Below are 19,923 nucleotides of genomic sequence, written 5' to 3' on the forward strand. Positions count from 1 at the left end.
TACTCTATTTAGAGTTATTATAAAATAGTGGCTATATTCCCTATGTTGTACAATATATCCTTGTAGGTTATTTTATACAAAATTGTACCTCTTACTCCCCTACCCCTGTATTGTCCCTCCCCCCTTCCCTCTCCCCACTGGTAACCACTAGTTTGTTCTTTATATCTGTGAGTCTGCGTCTTTTTTGTTATATTCACTAGTTTGTTTAATTTTGTAGGTTCCACATATAAGTGATATCACACAGTATTTGTCTTTCTCTGACTAATTTCACTTAGTGTACTACCCTCCAAGCCCATCTATGCTGTTGCAAATGGCAAAACTTTATTCTTTTTTATGGCTGAGTAGTATTCCATTGTGTGTGTGTGTGTGTGTGTGTGTCTGTGTGTCTGTGTGTGTCTGTGTGTGTCTGTGTGTGTACACAACAGCTTCTTTATCCATTCATCCGCTGATGGACACTTAGGTTGCTTCCATCCTCCCGTCATTCTTTGTTCCCTTACCCTGTTTAATTTTGCTTCATTGGTCTTATCCCCACCCACTAGATTATACATATTTATTGATTTATTTACATATTATCTGGTTCCCTCTGCTATAACGTTAGCTCTATGAGACCACAAACTTTACCTTCTACGCACTGACTGCTATATCTTCAGTGCCCGAAACAGTATTGGGCACATAGTAGATGCCCAATAAATGTTGTTTAAATAAGTAAGATCTCAGGAACACTTTGCTGAACAAATTAATTAAATGTCTCTTCTATTTGTTGGGCACTAAAACTGGCTGGGAATCATAGAAATAAGGAAAATAATAGCCTCTTCTAGGATCTTCCATCCTAGTGGAAGACTCATGTAAACAGTGAACTATAACACAGGACAAAACTAAGCAGGGATCAATAACAAAACAGCAGCAGGCCCTACTAACGTTTACTGAGTGTGTGACTGTGTCAGGCCGGAGTGTTTTCTGACTCCAATCAACTCTCCAATTCTCCAGCACCTCCTGGGTGTCCTATAATTTAATTTGATTTTGACACCGACTGCCCGGCACAGACCACGCAAGCTAAGGGCTCAGTCTCACAAGACTGCCTCTACTTCAGATGCCATTTACGAGTCCGGGGTCACTGTCCTGGCTTTAAATGAGATTTCCATGACCCCCTCTTCAAGTTCGATAATTTGCTAGAACGGTTCACAGAACTCAGGAAAACACTTTATTCACATTTGCTGGTTCATTATAAAGGATACAACTACGGAACAGCCAAATGGAAGTGATGCATAGGACAGGCTATGGGGAGAAGGAGCGTGGAGCGTCCGTGCCCATCCTGGGCGTGCCACCGTTCCAGCACTGTGACTGTTCAGCACCCCAGAAGCTCTCTGAATCTCAGTGTTCAAGAGTTTTTATAAAGTTGAATCTCCAGTTCCCCCATCCTGTTCCCAGAGGCCAGTGGGTGGGGCTGAGACTGCCAACCCTGGAATCACTAGGTCTTTCTGGTGACCAGCCCCCATCCTGAGGCTAAGAGTACCACCCTCATGAGCAGAAACTCCGGTGTGTCCCAGAGAGGCTCCAGATGAAGAACAGAAGATACTCCTGTCATTCAGGAATTGCAAAGGGTTTTAGGAGCTGGGGGTCAGGAACAAAGACCAAATATATTTTTATAGTATACCACACAGGCACCGTTGACATATAACTGACATCATCATCACAGTCCTCTGAAGTAAATATTCTTTTTTTATCCCCATTTCACAGATGAGAAAACTGAGACCTGGGTAAATTAAGTGAGTTGCCCAGAGTTACGTGATCCATAAAATGGAGAGCCCAGGATTTGAAACTTCAGAGTCTCATGCTCTTAGGCACGGCACTCCTAGTGCAGGAGGTTATCCATCATCTGGGCGAATGTGAGCAGATGTCACTTAAAGGCGAAGTCATATTTTCATGGAGACAGAGATTATGACGCCCTCCTATGAGAGCGTCTAAAGTATACACAGGTACCCTGTATGGGGTGGAGTCTGATCTCCAAAGGGAAGCCCTCGCAGGCCCAAATATTTTTCTCGGTAGCTTCCCACAATTCCTATTCATTCCTTCCGGTTGAGGCATGGGCATTTCTCTGCCCTGAACGCCCAGTGTGACTGTTCCAAAAGGACAGGCAGCTTAGCATAGTCCCCACAGGGAGGAGAGGACAGAGCTCAGAGGACCCATGGGGGTGGGGGGAGGTGGGAGAAAGGGGTGGGGTTCACAGGTTCTGTGCCTCCGTGTCCTTCTAATGTAAAAGAGCTCTGGAGGGCTGTCACGTCTGCATGATCGATCCAATTATGGGCCATGAGCTCATCCACTGTTACCCTGGGTCTGTGTTAGGATCCTGCCTCTGGAAGACGAGAAGGCACAGAGGGAGCCTGGAAACCTGATAATTAAATTTGAACATCCCCGGGATGGGGGGCACCCTGACAGCCAGGAGAAGAGACCAGGGCCTGGAGCTGGGCGGTGTTAGCTACTGCCGGCTCTGATTCTGTAAGTGTTTATAGTCTCTCATAGTCTTTCGAGAGAGACTATTTTCTTCTATAGCCGAGGAATGGAGCTCCTTGGAAAGCTTTTGCCTTCCTTGACTCTGCTAGAAGAATTAGGGCTGGGGGTCCTGTTTCTACCACCAGCTATGGTTTGGGGGTGGACGTCTGTAAAGGTTCAGCTCAGAGAGGGCCAGGGAATCAAAATGAGAAAATCTTAAGGGGAAGTGAGGGAATTTCTTGGGGTGATTATTGAGAGTCCTTTCCTCCCCTAGAAATTATAGAGCACAGCAGTTAAAACCGGACTCTGGAATCCGGAGTTCCTGGTTCAAATCCTGGTTCCATCACTTCTGAGCTGTATATCCTTGGGCAAATTACTCTTAAGGTGCCTCTTCCCCTCTTGTCTGTTAAAACAGCCATCCTCACCCTGTTGTGAGTACAAAATGAGCTAATTCTTATAAAACATAGTCACAAGTGCCCAGCAGGCAACAAGCGCTCAGTAGACGCTAGCTGTCCTGTTGTGCAGGCTGTCCTGTGCTAACTCTGCCCTGCTCTGGGATCAGAGGGAGGGGACACCAACCATGGCCCCATTTTCTACTCTCAGCTGTCCCCAGTGGAGGGTCTGGTCAATCGTGGGGTAAGAGGCCGCAGCCACTCCTTGACAAAGGGGAATGGATCAGCTTTGAAGTTGGAGGTGAGACAGACGTTGGCAGCTAACACCCAGCAAAGGCCAACTCCTTTAGAGACAGCATAACGGATGTGAGTCCCCCCAGGCCCTTAAGGGGACAATTATGGTCTAGTAGAGTCAGGTCCGTTACACTTCTGTGCGAGATTGGACTAAAGCTTTTGGGAAGCCCCCCTCCCTTGCTTCAGGCAGGATTAATTCAGCCCATCCCTATATCGTGGTACCTTATCCATAATTCAACGAAGAGTTTATCACAGGCGATCAGGGCCAGGGTCAAGCTTCCTAACCAGATGTCGTGAGGGTGGGAATTAAGCCTGAGTCATCCTTCTATTGCAAACAAACTTCAAAACGTGTAGCCACTTATTCATTCCACCCTGCACCTCTGAGGACAGATAACCAGGAAGGATTTTTATGCGAAAAGTTTTGAGTGGCTCAGACAAAAGAGCATTTTAAAAGGAGTCGGAGGAAAAGTTCCCAGCCCTGTCTCTTTATCTCTCAGCGATTTGGTTCCCTCACCCATGTTTGTAAAATGCGGAAGTAACCCCTGCTCCACTCACCTTCCTGGACGGGTATAGATACCAAAAGTGACGACCAGCAGGACAGGACAGTGTTTTGTACATGTCTCCACCATGCACCTCATTCGCACCTGTGGGGAAGCATCGCCTCATTAAATGTCATTTGGCCTTGATTCAGCCTCAGAGAGCCGGTGTTTCAGTGGAATTCCTTTCCGTACTTAGAGTGGCTTCGTTTAGCAAAAAAGAAATGACGGGGAAGCTGTGTGACCCAGGCCAGAGGCCTCCTCTTCTCTTGTCTTTGAGAACTTCCCTGGCCTGTGAACAGGATGGTTGGGTGGCAGACTGGCCTGTGGGCCGCAGCTCTGTGAGGACCCTTCCTAGGAATGCAGGCCCAGCCCCTGTGCCCGCCCTGAGGAGGGCTGCTGCTGGGGGAGGCCGGTCCCCTTCTTCCATTTGCAATCACTATTTATTTATCTTTGAAAATTGAAGGAACCAGAGCCTGCAACTGGGAGAGACTTGTGGAGCCAGGAGAAGCCAGCGTCTGGGCTCAGTGTCTGCCGCCCACGCAAGGGAAAGAAGCATTCCCAGAAAAGGGGGGGTGGGGACCCGGTTGAAAGGCCACGGTGCTGGAAAACGTGCCACACACCCCAGCAGGGCCAAAGGCACAGAAAGAAGGTGGCAGTCACCGGAGGGACGACTTTGGTGGCCCAGTGAAGGATGGGGAACAAGAGCCCTGCCCAGGGATCCCTCAACCCGGGCAGCCTGCGTCTCCACAGCAAACGTGCTGTGGCATTAAGCGGCAGAAAAGGCCGCCTTCATGGGCAAACTGGGGAAGCAGATACACTGGGCCACACTTCACTGTTCCCTCTGTCCCCAGCCTGGTTCCCAACTTGCATTGCAGCCCATCTAAGACCCAAGGCAGTTTTCATCCCCATCCGAGTGCCCCCCATCACTCACTTATTCTCAGGCCACAACTTGCAGGCAGGCAGGGCCTCATTTTGACCCCCGAGATTAGATACCCCAGGATGTTAGGGGCTGTGTCCTTTGTCAGTGCTGCCGAGAACGGGCCCTCCTGACCCAGCGCTGTGCTCCTTCCACACCCAGCGGGAATCCCTGCTTTTCCCGCTGTGTTCCCCCCATTCCCACCTACCATCAAACACACACACACACACACACACACACACACACATACACACACACACATACACACACACACACACACACACACACACGGATGTGGAAAAGGTAGGCAGCCAGATCTGGAAGGCCTGCCTCGGCCTTTGACCCCTCCTTGGCCGAATGACATGCTCCCCCCGCTGGGCGAGGTCACCCAGAGGGTCTGAGCCTCCTTAGCCTCCTCCTTTTCTCCTGCAGTGGCTGGAGCAGGGCTGTGAGAGTGAGCCCCGGCTTCCAGACTGGCCCATCAGGTCAGGGGGTCAAGGGAAGCCGAGTCTCAGCAGCCTCAGAGCGGTGAACGAAGTTCAATACAAAACATGGGCATCTCTGGCCAAGCCCGTGGGTCAATGAAAGCCCCAGAAGCATCGGGAGGTGCAGGCTGGACGGCACGAGTGAGGGAGGGTTTTGTGGAAAGTGATGGCGGTTGGCCTTGAGGTCTGAGGTGGGTTATGGAGAGGAAGATTCCTGGGTGGGGGGAGAGAGGCGCGAGGGAGAAGTCTAGGCTCAGGGCGGGTGCAGGGGACACGCGGGGCCTCCAGCCGGCTGGCCCGCTCTTACTCCGAGGAGGGCAGCGGCCTGGCTGCGCATCGGGAGGCGCTAGGGCCTCGCGGACGGACGAGCTGGAGAGGGGAGGGCGCCCTCTCGGGAGGGCGGGCGGGGGCTGGCGGCGGCGGGAGCGGCGCCGAGCCGAGTTGCCTCCATCCATGGCACGGAGCGGCGGCGGCGGCAGGAGCCCGGCTCGATCCGCTAGGTCACAGCCCCGCGCAGAGCGAGCAGACGACGAGGAGCGGCCCGGCCTTAACCGGCCCGGGAGCACCACGCAGACAGTCGGGCCGCGCCGCCGGGGCCCGCCCGCGCTGCGCTGACAGCCGCGCCCGCGTCCTCCCCGCCGGGGCGCTCGCCGGACATGCCCCCGGGGCGCGGCGGCGGGGACCGCGGGGCTTGCCTCCGCCCAGGGCCCCCCGCTCCGCCCTCGAGCGCCCCGTGCCCCCGCTGAGCACGCCTCTCGCACGCCCGGATCCCTCCGGCCGGCGCGCAGACGGGCCCCAGCGCTGTCGGTCCCCGCGGGGCGATGGGCTGATGGGCGCCGCGGGACGCAGGATGCGGTGGGCGCCCGCGCGCCTGCTGCTGCCGCTGCTGCAGTGGCTGCTGCTTTTGGCGCCCGAGATCCGCGGCGCGCCCGGCTGCCCGGTCCCTATCCGCAGCTGCAAGTGCTCAGGGGAGCGGCCCAAGGGGCTAAGCGGCGGCGCCCCCAGCCCGGCGCGCAGGAGGGTGGTGTGCGGCGGCGGGGACCTCCCGGAGCCTCCCGAGCCCGGCCTTCTGCCTAACAGCACCGTTACCCTGTAAGTATCCTACTTGGCCGGCCCGGCTCGAGCCCCGACGAGGGACGAAAGGAGACCAGACGGGAGGGGTGGGAAATGGGGGACAGAGTCGATGTGCCACTTCAGACTCTAGGACAGGCCCGAGTCCAGAAGCCGAAAAGGGAGGCTTGAAGAGAAGGGAAGGATTAGGGGTCCAGGGGTGTGGAGGGAGGAAGGAGCATTGGGGGGCGGGGGCGCCCCAAAGTGAGGCACCGCGGGCGCCCACTCACCTGCACAGGTGACAGGGAATGCGCGCTGGCGGGACGCCCGCGCCCCTTGAGTTTCTAGCCAGGGCTGGTGTTGCGGACCTGCGGGGTTGGGATGGGGGGAAGGCTCAGGGAAGACCGACGCCCGCGGCCCAGTAGATGGCTGTGGTCGTTACCACCGCGGACGCGTCCCTGGCCGCACTGGAGGAGTCTCCCGGCTTCATCCCGCCGGCCTGGCTCCTCCAGTTGGGGGCGCCCCATCGGGGCCGGGAGCCTGCCAGCCCCGCTTGCAGCCCGTCTCTCTAGCGCTGGCGGGAGGGTGGGCTCGAAAAAGTCTGTCCTTGGGGTGCAGGCACTTCTGGTGTGAATGAGACCCCGGCGTTCCGATTCCCACTAGGACCCCTCTCCCCGCCGTGCGCATCTGTGAATTGAGCTCTGCTCTGGATCCTGCATCCCTCCCTCTTCCTCCCCTCCTCAGTTATAAAAACGAACTTTGGCTGTTTCTCGATTGACTTCTTCGCGAAAAGAGTGCGGAGAAAGAAACCTGGCTGAGGGGAAGGAGGCTGCCTCCCAGCCTCCTTCCGTCATACCCTTTCCTTCCTCAAGCCCGGGCCTTATTAAGCCCTCACTTCGCTGGCAACCAGCGCGGCCCGTTGCGCCCGCAACCCGACCCCAAGCCTCCTCGATGGGGGTCCGAAGTCCTCGCAACTGCAGGAGAATTAGCGACCCCTCCCCACCGCAGAGATTTCCTGCGCAGACCACGTGCTTGGAGCTCCACGCACGCCGTGGACTGCAGGGTCGGGCCCTGGCGACAGCCCCTTCCTTTCCTGTCCTGGATCCAGCCTCCAAGCCGCTTCCCCTTCCCTGTCCTCCTGACCCCAGCGGCGAACGTTTCCCCACGGCCCCTTGCCCAGAGTTGGAGCTGGCTCACAGTCTATCCGATTGTGTCCAGAACAATACAGTAACGCCTCTGGTTGGGTGAGTTCAGAGGCTGCCCGCTTCCTGACAGGACACGACTGGTCAGCCTCTGACGTTGTCCGCCTGGCCTGCATTTTCCCCAGCTGGGGTGGGTGTGTGCATGTGTGCATTAGGGGGGTGGAAGCGTTGTCTCTGCTCTCTCCCACGTCCCAGCAGCTCAGGGATACAGCCATGGCCTGGGAAGGCAGCTGTGCCAGCTGCTTCAGGTCCCTCTGAGTGTCCACTGGGGTTGAAGCATCCAGACAGGCCTGGGCATTCCCCAGCCCACTCAGTTCTGGAGGAGAAAAATGCCTGCTGTGTGGGATGGCTGGGCTGGTGTCTGTGTGAGTCCCCGCTGGGCCACAGTCATTCAGTTCTGAGAGGAGCGTGGGTGCCGTGGACCCTGCAGCAGAGCTCACACTTCTGTGCTGGGGTTAGGGGATCCTAACATACTGACGGCAGAAAGAAGGGAAAACATTAAAGGTGGTTTTGCAGTACATTTTAGAATGATTTGGTAACTAATGCTTTCCAGCCACGGCTAATTCCCATCGACGCCACTCCAGGGAGAGAGCGGGGCCAACTCTTGGCGAGAATATATCAGGACAGGGTGGCAGCCAGCAGGACTGCTAGCTCACCTTCCCATCCCAAACCATCCCCAGAGGAAGGGCCCTTCTTTTGTCCCAGGCCACTGACCTACCTGGCTTAAGATACCTTCCAAAAGAACAGCCCCCCCCCCCCCCCACCGCAGCCTGGCTGGACATCTCCGCAGGAACAACAGACAGGGCAGGTCAGGCCAGAGCAACCCCTGAGAGCCCGAGAGCCCGCTGGCCCATCAGCCGGGGGTGTGACTAAAAGCAGCCACAGACATATGCCTTAGGCACCCCCCACAGGCTCCACCTAATCCCCATCCTGACTACAACCCCTCCCCCAAGCTGGCTTCTGAAGGAAAAAGAGCGCAAGTTCTTCTTCAGCAGAAGTTTGGCAGGGATTCTCTTCTGGGGGCTCAGTTCCCCCAGCAAACCCACCCCTACCCAGCAAGCATCTCGAGGGAAGAAGGAAAAGACGGGCTGGGAAGGGGCTTCTGCCGCTCCAGCCTGGCAGCAGAGAGAGGCTATGAGCACAAAAACCTTCACACTCTCCCAAACTCCTCCTCCTTCCTCGTTTATTTATTTATTCTTTTTCCAAATGTCCCCTTTCCCCTTTCTGCCCATCACCTGGTGCAAACAACAGGACTTGAGCCAATAGTCTTTGCGTTATTGCTTTCCCCTCCCTCCGCCTCCCCTGTTTTCCTCCAGAATGGACCACCATCTCCCAGTCCCCTCCACACACCACCCTGCCCACGTGGGTCCTGGGGGAGTAGGGGGAGAGTCAGGCCTCTGCTTTGGGAAGCCCGGCTGACTGTTCAGGCAGGGAAAGTGCTAGATAAGGTGCCTGTCTGCAGAGAGCCTCCGTCTCTGCTCAGAAAGCCTCCAAGCCGTTGAGGGCAATCCTGTGGACAGCCCTGTGCACCTCACGGAAAACCCTTCCACCTCCACTCGGTTATCTCGGCTTCTGCCCTCTGGTTTTGCAGACTGCAGGCCCCCTCTCCCCACGCTTGGCTTTTTTTCTTTCTTTCTTTCTTTCCTCTAATGGATTTTCGTTCGCGGTTTTCCAGGAAAGCTGAACTCTTGGCTTCCTTCCTGATCCGCCTGCCCCACCCCAGCCCCCATTCTCAAGGCCTAGTGCACAGGGCAGCTGTGGGCATGTCCTGTCCAGAGCAGGAGCCTTTATGGGCCTTCCCTGAGGGACAGGGTCTCATGTGCAGCGGGGCGGAGGTGGCTTAGCACAGGGAGAACCCGGCTGGAGGAGGGAGACGCAGACCACTGTCAACGGCCCCACCCCACCCCCCACCCCCCTGCCCGCTCTGGCAGCAGCTGACGGGCCTGCCCTCTGGTTCTGGGCTCTGGGAGTTCAAGTGAGGGGGATACTAAGGAATTCCAGGAAAGGGCTGATAATGGATAACTCTAGAAGGAAACCTCCTATGAGGACCTCCCAAGACATCTGAGCAGGCCCTCGGAGGATACCAGGCAGTGTCATAAATTCCTGGGCCCCTGGGCCGAAAGGGGCCTTAGAGATGCCCCTAAATCAGCATGTGACAGCTGAGCAAACTGAGGCCAGATGGGGAGAGGGCCACGTCTTGCCAAGAGTCACACAGCTTAGCTGACGCCAGCGTCAGGATTAGCTGGTTGGATTCGTTTAGTTTTCCTCTCAGGTGAGAGACTCACTGTTCACCTAGCTGGACTTGGGACCCAATGGACACAAAGCCTGCTTTAAAAAATCCCGGTTCCTTCCCAGCAGGACCCAGGCCCTTTTGACCTGGGAACATTCCAAGGCTGGGTGGAGAGAGGGGCAGGCATGGGACGGTCCCTCGGTCCAGATTCTCCCAGGGCCCGCAAACCCTCATCCCCTCAGCCTCCTATCTGGGGGAGCTGCCCACCACGTAGGCTGCCCCCATAGGGGAGAAGGGGCAGTTTCCACACAGATGTGCCTAGTGGAGGCCGGGGCCCTTTGCTCGGAGTTTGGTGGTCTTTGGGAGCCCCGGGGGACGGGGAGGGGAGGGGAGGGAGGGGAGGCCCCTTCCCAGCCCATCCCCCATGCTTGGCCCAGCAGTTCTTGAGCACAGGCGTCCCTCTGGACCTCCAGCTCTGGACTGGGCCCACCCCTCAGTGCCCCACATCCCAGCCCCCGGGGTCCACTTAGGGGGAGTTTGGGGCAAAGTGTGCCAACCGCCTGCACAGAGCGCGAGCGGAGGGAGATGGTGGCTGGAGGGGCGGGCCGCGCGGCCTCCCCACCCCCTTCCCTTCCACCCTCTTTCCCCCATATGGTTCTCATAAGGTCTGGGCTCAGAGACAGCAGCCAGAGGAAGTGGCAGTGTACAGAGAGCTTTTGTGCCTGAGTGGAGGGGGAGGGGGAGGGAGCGAGGAGAAAGAAGGAAAGGAGGGAAGAGGCTGGAGACTCCAACACACTCTCCCTTACCCTCCCCACGGTGCCGGGGGAGGGGCGGGGGGGGGGTCTCAGCTGCAGCGCCCCCATGTGGGCTCCCGGCCCCCCGCTGGTCTGAAGGGAGGGACTCAGAAGGAATCTCCCCGACTACTTACTGGAGGAGTTGGAGGCCACCAGCCCAGGTTCCAGGATTCATCAGCCCCTTCCTGGAGGTGTTAGGAACCCTGCCCTGAGGGCTGCCCCTTGTGCAGGACGTCGGGGCCCAGGGTCCCAGCTCAGGAGAGCACCAGGCATAGAGCAGAGCCCTCCGTGCTTCACTGGTTGAGTCCTTCTTGCACCAGAGAGACTGGACCTATAATTCAGGCCCCCAGTGGGACCAGGACCCAGAATGGGTTATTTGGCCTGAATTTTTCAGAACCCATGCAAGAACCCAGCCACTCCTGACCCCTAAGAAGTCCCTTCCTGCCGCCTACTGTGATCACCCCTCTGGGTTAGGGTTGGGAGGGATGCAATCCCTAGTCCTGGTGAGTCTGCGAATTTCCCCCAAAGGCACGGGCAAACCGGTGTAATTTGAGCCTCACCGTAAATTGACCCTTAAATTTGGGGTCATGTTTTTAAAGGGAGCGAGGGTTCCTAAGTTTATGTCACCTGGGAGTCATTGGGATAAGAACTCTTTCCTGAAGGAGAAAGAGTTCCAGCCACCTCTGAGTTGATCTCTGCCCTTCCATTCAGTGAGCTTTCCTTGCCAAAGCCCAGAGAGGGGAGGTGAGTTCCCCCGTGCCACGCAGCCTGGACCAGGACCCCTCACTCCCCCATCACCCTGAGGTAGAGCCTTCACCCCCGTGGGACCAGACAGAGAAGAGGGGAGGGGAGAGGAGGGAAATGGCCCTGGGCTGAGGAACCAGAAGGAAAATCCGGTTAACTGCTAGGAAGGGGCTGTTCAGAGGGGCTGTTTATTTTCATTCCCCCAGCCCAGCCGCTCCGTTCTATTTAGAGCTCAGACACTGACAGGACAAAGCTGCCTCCTCCCCTTCCTCCCTCCTCCGGGGGGCCCCCATCCTTCCCAAACTCCAGAACATTCCTTTGCTTTTAGAACTGGGTGATGGGGTGGGAGAGCTGAGACACTGTGGAGTGTAGCTAACGCGGCAGCCTCCCAGGACCCAGCTTTCCCAGCCCTGGGAGTGGGGAGAGGTGGGCTTGGGGAGCCGGGCTGGGGGAGCAAAGGGTGTGTAAAATGGATGGGACCAGGTGAGGGGCAGGGGACCAATCTGTCACGGAGTAGCAGGGAACCGGCCTCAGAGAGCGGCCCAGGAGGGAGTTCCAGCCTGAGCTTGAGGGGCCAGACGTCTCCCAGCTGGAAAGCAAAGGGGAGGTCGAAGCTCCCTCCTCCCTGTGTCCTCTCCCGGCCGCCGCTCCCCCAGGGCGCTTTGCCTGCTGGGAACTGTGTGTTGGAGCAGAAACTCTAGACTTCAGGAGACTCGGCATCCAGGATGGGAAAAGCCATCAAACGTACGGAGTGGTAATCTTCGGTCCAGACCCTTCTTTTACCGAGAAGAAAACCCCCAGAGAGGGGCTGACTTGCTCAAGGTCACACAGCTCCTAGCCAGACCCGAGGGCTCCTGCTCCGAGTCAGCCCCGTCCCACACTGACCAATCAGAGCCGTCCTCCCTGGGGACAGGGCAGGGACATAACCAATCCGCTTCCCCCACGTGGATAGTGAGCCGGGGAAAGGGGCGCCACCCGCGACGATACGTGTGTACTTAGGGGACCACTAAGTACAAAATCACTTCACAGAGGATTTGGTGGGAAGTGGAGGCAGGAAAAAATGCCTCCCGACTTGGGAAAAGCGTGGGTCCTGGACCAACCCCACCTTCCCTGGAGCTCAGCCCCTTCAGACAGCCACCCGCCCATTCCACCAGTGCCTGTTGTGAGGTGAGAGAGCTGGCCTTGGACCTCAGGGGGCTTGCAGTCTCACCATGGAGACTGGATACAGGCTCACCAAGCAGGACAGGAGCCTCCAAGCTCCCAAGGAAAACGTCTGGGCTGGAAGGATTAAAGGACTAATTTATACTTAGGTGTAAATGACTGATGACAGACAGATCCTTTCGGGTTTATGTGTGTGTTTAAAGAAACCTGCTTTCTTCACCTGAAAGCTTGGCTCCCCCATGGTGAGATTTTAGGCTGTGAGCGCACGAAGTGCTTAAGGTGGATTGCAAGTAATTTCCCAGCTTCCTCAAGCCCCGGGGACACACGCACGCAAACAGTCCACCCAGTGTGACACATCTCCCTTCACCTTCCACGAGTGGGAGATGGTAAACACCAGGTCTCATTTGTGTTTGTAGTACTGATGTGTTCCGTAAGGCCGAGCACACAGTATGTGTTCACGTAGGACTGAAGACCAAATGAATCGATGCCCAGGGTGAACAATTAAAGCAGAATTAATTCCAGTGCTGGGGGCCCCCAAATCCCCACCAAGCCACACCGACCACCCACCATGAACACCAGTAGGTTACTCCTTCCCATCCCCGCCCCAATTTCTTGGTTTCTGCCTAGCGACCATCAGGACGCTGTGACCTTGCAGAGAGGGTAGAGAAAAGGACCGAAGGAAGGCCCATGTGTAGGAGCCGTTGCAAAATAGTTTTCCCTCTTGACCTTGACCTCAGGCCCTGCCTGGACAGCCCGTCTTCAAGGCTGAGGTCAGAGGCTGTCTCAGGATATGGCTCTCTAAAGTCTGGGGAAAAGATGTCCCACATGGGTGCCCTCCTAACCAGAGGGAAGCTGACAGGCTTCCAGCCAAGGGAGGGATGGCAGGTGTGGAGGTGCTGTGTGTCCTCTCCAGCATCTATGTCCCCTGCAGTCAGGCTCGGTACACATGAAGGGCAACCTTTAGCCTGAGGTGTGTGTCAAAGCAGGGCCTGTGGACCAGAGGTAGTCTCCTGTTTGGAGGCCCCACTGTCCTATCAGTCAGGCTAAACGGCATCCACAAGCTTTATGAAGCTTTATGAAGCAGAACGGTTATTGCTAATTGGCATAACATGACATTTGGTAGTTCTATAGCTAAGTCTTCATTAATTTATGTTTGTAGCATTTATATTTCAGTGGTGATTTTTTTTTTTTTTAGGTTTCAGATGCCCTTGTGGGCCCTGGAAATGCTCCAAGGCCCTGGGTACTGTGCCTGCGGGCGGGGCTGGTACCTTGATGGTGCAGCTGGTAACGGGCCTGAGGCCCTTTTGGTGTTAGCAAGCAGACCACCCTCCTCCCCTCACTGATGGTCTCCCGAAGACACTGCCGAGGTGCCAGCAGCAGGTGCTGGAGACGGGTCCCTCACAGCCCAGAGGGCCTTGGCAGTGGCCTAAATTCCGGACTCAGAATTCCTGGAGAGCACGGGGCCATAGTGTCCAGGCCTGTGGTCCCTGCATCTCTGTGCTGGGGTGGGCTGGGGGGTCGGTGAGGGGCTGACATGTATGACTCTCCCCGCACATGTGAGAACCCTTTTGTTCGGGCAGGTGCTGGCCCCGTGCCCAATGGGGCAGTGCCCACGTGACCCCTATAGGGTCATCTTTGATGTTGGACTGGGATCTGGCGAGCGTTTGTGGCTGCCCAGAGGCCACAGGGCCTCTGCAGACGCCAGCCACTCGCTCCCGTGGCCTCCAGCCTCATTAGTGGTAACTGCTTGCTGCTCTTCCCTAAAATAGGACCCGAGCCGGGAGAGAGTTCTGGAATGGAGTCGGTGTGTTCCCTCTCCTTGGCCAGATTTCAGATTCTGGGGTAGAGAACAGGGGCCCCCAGGGACTGGCCCCCCTTCCTGTGAAAATGTGATGTTGGGTGGTAGACGCAGGAGGGAGGGAGAAGCCGAGGATGCTGGGTTGGGCGGGCCTGGGGTCTGAGGGATGGGAGGCATGGCTGGGAAGCAAACCCACCTGGCAGACGCCCTGTGTTGGTGCTGGGGGGACGCCGGTGGGGCTGAGGCTCTCTGGGCGGGGTTGGGAGGCAATTAGGAGGGGGCAGAGACTGGCGTTGTGTCTGTGACTCTGGACAGAAGCATGGGGCTGCCCTGCCTGTTTTCCTCCCATGAGAGCCTAGCATGGCGGGAACATTTTTCTTCCTGTTGGATGAGTGTGTGTGTGTGTGTGTGTGTGTGTGTGTGTGTGTGTTTGTGTGTGTGTGTGTGTGTTTCAGCTACCCCACTAGCAGCCCCGTAACTGCCAACTTCCTACCTGCCCCAAACACTCTCCCAAATCCCTGCCTTCACCTCCAGAGGACTGAACCTACCAGCATAATTGAGGCCATTCTCCCCCTAATCTAGGTCTGAAGTAAAATTCCCTCAGCCCGATCTAGATTGTTAAGACCAAAAGATCCATTTCTGGGTATCTGGGGACTAAACCATACCGATACCTGCTGAAGTCTGTCCAAGAACTGGAGACGTGGCAAGAAGGGGCCCATTGGAGGAGAAGGAAGCAGCACTGTTTGCCTGGTGCCCCCGCTTTAGTGAGTGGCTTAGAGGGTGGGCGATCAGGAATGTGTTCTCGCAGTGAGAAAAAAAATCTCATTTCAAGACTCTCCAGGATGGAGTTTACACTGGGCTGGCCAAGCCTGCAGCATGGGCAGCAGCTGACCCCAGCGTCACCCTACTGTACCCTCTCCTCCCCAGCCCAACAGAGGCTGCCTCAGAGAAGGTGGGCCTTGGGGGGTGGCAGCCAGGAGATGAGCTGCTCTGGACAAGAGGCTTGTCCTCTCCTGCCTTGGGGGCTGGTCCCCATCCTTTGCTCTGTTCCCAGGCCACACACACACACACACACCCCACCCCGGGCCACCTGAGTATCCCCCCAGCAGCCCAGACTTCTTCCTGGGAAGGTGCTGGCTACAAGGAGACTAAATCAGGGATAAGACTTAAAGCCACCAGCCCCATGTGGCCCTGAGTTCTTGCGATGTCGCTGGTCTGAGTTAAGTAAGTTGTGCTGGAAGAGGAGAATCCACACCAGATTCCGAGACTTAGTACCAAAAAAGGGAAAATATCTCATTAATATTTTTTGTTATTTATATAATTTATAATATATGTATATTTATAATATATAATAATATATTTATTATGTGTTGAAATGATAACATTTTGGGTGCATTGGGGTAAATAAAGTATATTATTAAGATTAATTTAATTTTTAACTTTTAAACAATGTGGCTGCTAGAACATTCTAAATTACGTATGCAGCTGGCATTGTACTTCTGTTGGCCAGTTCTGGGTTAAATCTGGGGTATGTGAAAGGTGTTCAAGGGTAAAAGGACAAAGAGTCTGGAGAATGTGGGGTACCTATACCCCCAACACTACCACTAGACTTGTCTGGATAGGGTTCTCCAATTAGGATCCCGGGTTTTAATATCGGGGATTTGGGAGTTGGAGAATTTGTTTAATTTTCTGTTTTCAATTCAATGATCTTTGAGCAAAACATTTTTTGCCCATAATTTTTTTTTAATTTCATTTTATTTATTTATTTTTGGCTGCGTTGGGTCTTCGTTGCTGTGCACGGGCTTTCTCTAGTTGTGGTGAACGGGAGCTACTCTTCGTTGCAGTGCACGGGCTTCTCATTGCGGTGGCTTCTCTTGTTGCGGAGCATGGGCTCTAGGCACGCGGGCTTCAGTAGTTGTGGCGCACGGGCTCAGTAGTTGTGGCTTGCGGGTTCTGGAGCGCAGGCTCAGTAGTTGTGGCGCACGGGCTTAGTTGCTCCGCGGCATGTGAGATCTTCCCAGACCAGGGCTTAAACCCATGTCCCCTGTATTGGCAGGCAGATTCTTAAGCATTGCACCACCAGGGAAGCCCCTTTGCCTATAATTTTGAGATAATGTTTTACTAGAAGGTATTTTCATAGTGTAAGATTTTCATTTCTAAAGTCAGTGTTTCTCAAACTGGGATCCTAAGACATATTTGCAGGAAATACATTTCCCCTCCCTTTAACAGGTCCATACTCCACTCAAGTTTGGGAATGTTCTCAGGCTTCCCCCTACATGCACGGGGCTGTGATAACCTGGCTCCCCCTGTTCCTCTAACCTTCCATACCCCCTACCTCTCCGCTGTGCCCGCCCCAATTAACATCCCCATCCTTCTCCCTCCCCAAGACCCAGGGAGGGGCAGTCCCTGCGAGAGACCCTTGGGATTTGGGTGGGCTAAAACAGATGCCCTTTCTCACCCCTCTTCCTGACATTTCAGGCCCCTCCCAACATTACTAAGGATACTGAGGGGTCCTCTCGCCTTCTCCAACATTTAATGCAACCCCTGAACCTCAGGCTCTGAGGGTGTATGGAATCAGCAACAGATGAGGTGGGATGGGCTTCGATTTAAAACTCACACCATCAAGAGCCTGTCCCCACCCAGGGGACCACCGCAGCCCCACCAGGGCCTGAATGAGACCATTCGAGGCCCTAAGAACTGACAAGATTATTTATAATTGGCCACCACAGGTAACGTGAAATAAAACTATCCTAACCCATAAAATTAGAATAAAGAGGTTTGAGAAAGTTCTAATTATTCATATGATGGCTACTGTGATGTGCTTTTTGAAATATCAAGACAATGTGTGTGTGTGCGTGCACGTGTGTGTGCGTGTGTGTGTGTGTGTAGCACTTTGGAAACCCAGCACTCCCTCGAAACCCTCCACACAGTCACCCTTGATACCTTGCTGGGAAATGTCACCATTGGAAGGACAGTGAGGGGGGGACCCGAAGGGGAGGAGGGGCCTCTCTGGAAAGGGGAGAAGGGAGGAAGGAGATGAGGGGTCCACGTCTTCCCATTGACCCACAAAGCCCCCTTCCACCCTTGACTCCGTCCCGGCCATGGTCTGTTTTCCATGTGCCCTTGAACGTGGTGTAGCATGGACGCCTGGGGTCCTCTCACTGCCAGTCTGGTATGTGCACCCACCCACTTCCATTAAGCTTTGGGGCAGAGCTCTGACAGCCCCTCCCGGGCCCTGCCCCTGCCCCCTGCCCTCTCCCTTACTATCCAGCCCAGAGGCTGCTCACTGGAGGGGAGGCCCAAGGCCTGCACCTCTGGCCTTCCCAGGTCCGTTCTCCACCATTCAGAGCAAAGATGGGAAAACCTTTGCCTCAGCGCAGGGCAGGCAGAGCTGGAGCTGAGAGGCTCATTAAAGCTTTTTAATAAGCAATTAACTCAAGGGATGAGCCCTCTGGCTGGCCTGGAACTCTCTCCTCCCAGCAGGGAGCCTGACAGAGAAAGGCTGAGTGGGTGGGCAGAGTGGGTTGGGTCAGGAGCTTGGGGCCCCTTTCTGCTTCCACAAATACAAACGAGTAAATAAACAAGACTCCGAGTGGGCAGAGGCAGAGGCTGAGGCCTGGGCTCCCCCGGGGCCGAGGAATCCATCAGTTTCCGGTCAAGGCTATAGACAGGCTTGGGGACGCGTGGGCACTCCGTCCCTCTGAGTTGGGGGCCTTTGAGGGGAGGGAGGGCTCCCCTTCTGGTGGTCCTCAGCTCCCGGAGTGATGGAGACCCCGAGGAAGGGCAGGTCCTCGCACCTGCCTGACTTCCTCTCCTACCTGCCAGACCATTCTCCCCAGCACTGTCCTCAGATAACTGGGCCAATGGCTTGAGCGAGACAGAGCTGTGGCGGGCAGAAAGGGGGTGCCGTGAGCTCGGCCCTGTGGTTCCAACGTTCCAACGGGTCATCACAACTTCACACCTGCTCAGCTCACCTGCGTACAGAGCCTAGGTCAGATCCAGGCTGTGGGGAGACCCAGGGCAGGTGACACGTCCGAACTGGCATTCAGTGGGCTGACCAGTCTGCCCGAACCATTCGCTGGCCCCTCCCCGTGGTCTCCCGGAGCCCAGGGTGGGGCGGCTCCTTGCCCAGCTTCAGGGGGCGCCGCTTACACAGAAGGCAACACTCTCCCCTCTGTGTTCTCCCCTGTCCTCCAGGCTCTTGAGTAACAACAAGATCACGGGGCTCCGGAACGGCTCCTTCCTGGGACTGCCGCTGCTGGAGAAACTGTAAGTGTTTGGGCAAGAGGTCGGGCCAGGGAGGGTGAGGAATCCCGGCTGCTGAGGGGCCCGGGACCTGGTGGCCCAGCAGGGCCCACGGTCGGACTTGACCACCAAGTGGAGGGCGGAGGGACTGGTCCGGGAGAGAGAGACCAGTTCCCTCACCAGCCACAGCACAGAGAAGTGGGGACACGGCGCTGGTCCAGGCAGGGATGGGGCTGTGGGAAGCTCATTAACACTCTTTAATGAGCAATTAGCTATGAGGGCTGAGCCCCTTAACTGTCCAGAAGCTGCCTCCCCGTCCCAGCTGGGGGCCCAGTATAAAGGGCAGAGGGAGCATTTAGTGTGACTGAGGCCTCTTTCCTCCTTCCCTAAACACAGTCGACAAACAAAGCTCCAAGGGGCCAGAGCCCTGGGCTGAGGGTGGGGACAGTGGGTCACATCCACTTCTCTCCCCCCCCTCCATCCCCCCTGCCCTGGATTACAGCTGCACCAGCAACAGCATCCTTGGCCGCCCTGTGGACGGACGGCAAGGGCCCCGCTAGCCCGAGAGAAGCTCCTTCCTGGAATCGGGGACCTGCCTCGGTCACGGGCAAGTCCGTGCCAAAGGAGGGGGTTGAGTCAACCCCTCTCTCGAGTCCCCGTTCAGCTGGCAACTCTCGATCTACAGCCTGTACAACAGCTTTGGGTCCTGTCTCCTCCACGGGACCCCTGGGCCTCCGGTCCCTCCTGGAGCCGGATCCTTGCCATCTCCCTCACATCCAAGCCCCTGTCTCCTAGCTCTGCTCCCACCTGCTGGGCATTCCCAAGGCCTCCAGCAGGGTCCTGCCCCCTCTATTACCGTTTTGCCTGAAAGGCTTGGATCAGAGTGATGGGGGATACAAACGAATAAGGCAGACGCCTGCTCTCAAACAGCCAAAGGTATCACCGTCTAGTGAGACCAGAGACCTTGCCATATATATAGGAATGAAGTAGGTCGGGGTTTCTGTAAAGGCCAAAGGAGGGATCAGTGAAGGCTAGAAAGTTCAAGGGTAATAGAGATGCAGTACCGACATGATGGAGTGTAGATCTTTAACCAGGACAACAACTTACGAGGTTGTCTCTATTACACCCACTTCACAAGGGAAGGGCAAGGCTCTCCCCCAAGCTGCCTGTGGGGAAAGCTTGGTGGCCTGGCTGGGTTAGGGGCGGCTGGAAAGGGACACAGCCACGTTTGGCGTGGAAAGGTGGAGCACGTTCTGTGGGATCAGGGCATGTTGGGGGTGGGAGGGCTCCCGGGATGTTAGCCACGGTGCGCGCAGACAGCCGTGACCAGGTCCCGCTGACTCTCTGCTCCAAAAGGGAGGAAGGGCTGCCCCCGAGCTGCTATTTAGAAGACTCATTAGGTACCAACATTCTCCTCCTCGAGCAGCTAAGCACTCAGGAGCTGTCTCAGCCCAGGCTTGGTCTTAGACTGAATTGCCAGAAAGCAGACGCTCCCTCCTGGGATCTTTTGGAGAAAAACTAACCGCAGCTGCCCGCAGTCCTTTGGCCCAGCCAAACCAGGGCCAGCCACGGCCCAGCGTCCG

General features: G+C 56.0%; 1 protein-coding gene across 1 annotated transcript in view; it reads left to right on the top strand.

Annotated features, from left to right (window-relative positions):
* The first annotated feature begins 5,537 nt into the window (after positions 1-5,537).
* ADGRA2 (adhesion G protein-coupled receptor A2) overlaps positions 5,538-19,923 on the top strand; it is a 34,650-nt gene continuing 20,264 nt past the window's right edge. The window contains exons 1-2 of the mRNA XM_032618154.1: positions 5,538-6,208; positions 18,293-18,364. Coding sequence (XP_032474045.1) covers positions 5,946-6,208; positions 18,293-18,364 — 335 coding nt within the window. The 5' untranslated portion in view covers positions 5,538-5,945. The remainder of the gene's footprint in view (positions 6,209-18,292; positions 18,365-19,923) is intronic.

This window comes from Phocoena sinus, chromosome 21, assembly GCF_008692025.1.
Source record: "Phocoena sinus isolate mPhoSin1 chromosome 21, mPhoSin1.pri, whole genome shotgun sequence".
Classification (NCBI taxonomy): Eukaryota; Metazoa; Chordata; class Mammalia; order Artiodactyla; family Phocoenidae; genus Phocoena; species Phocoena sinus.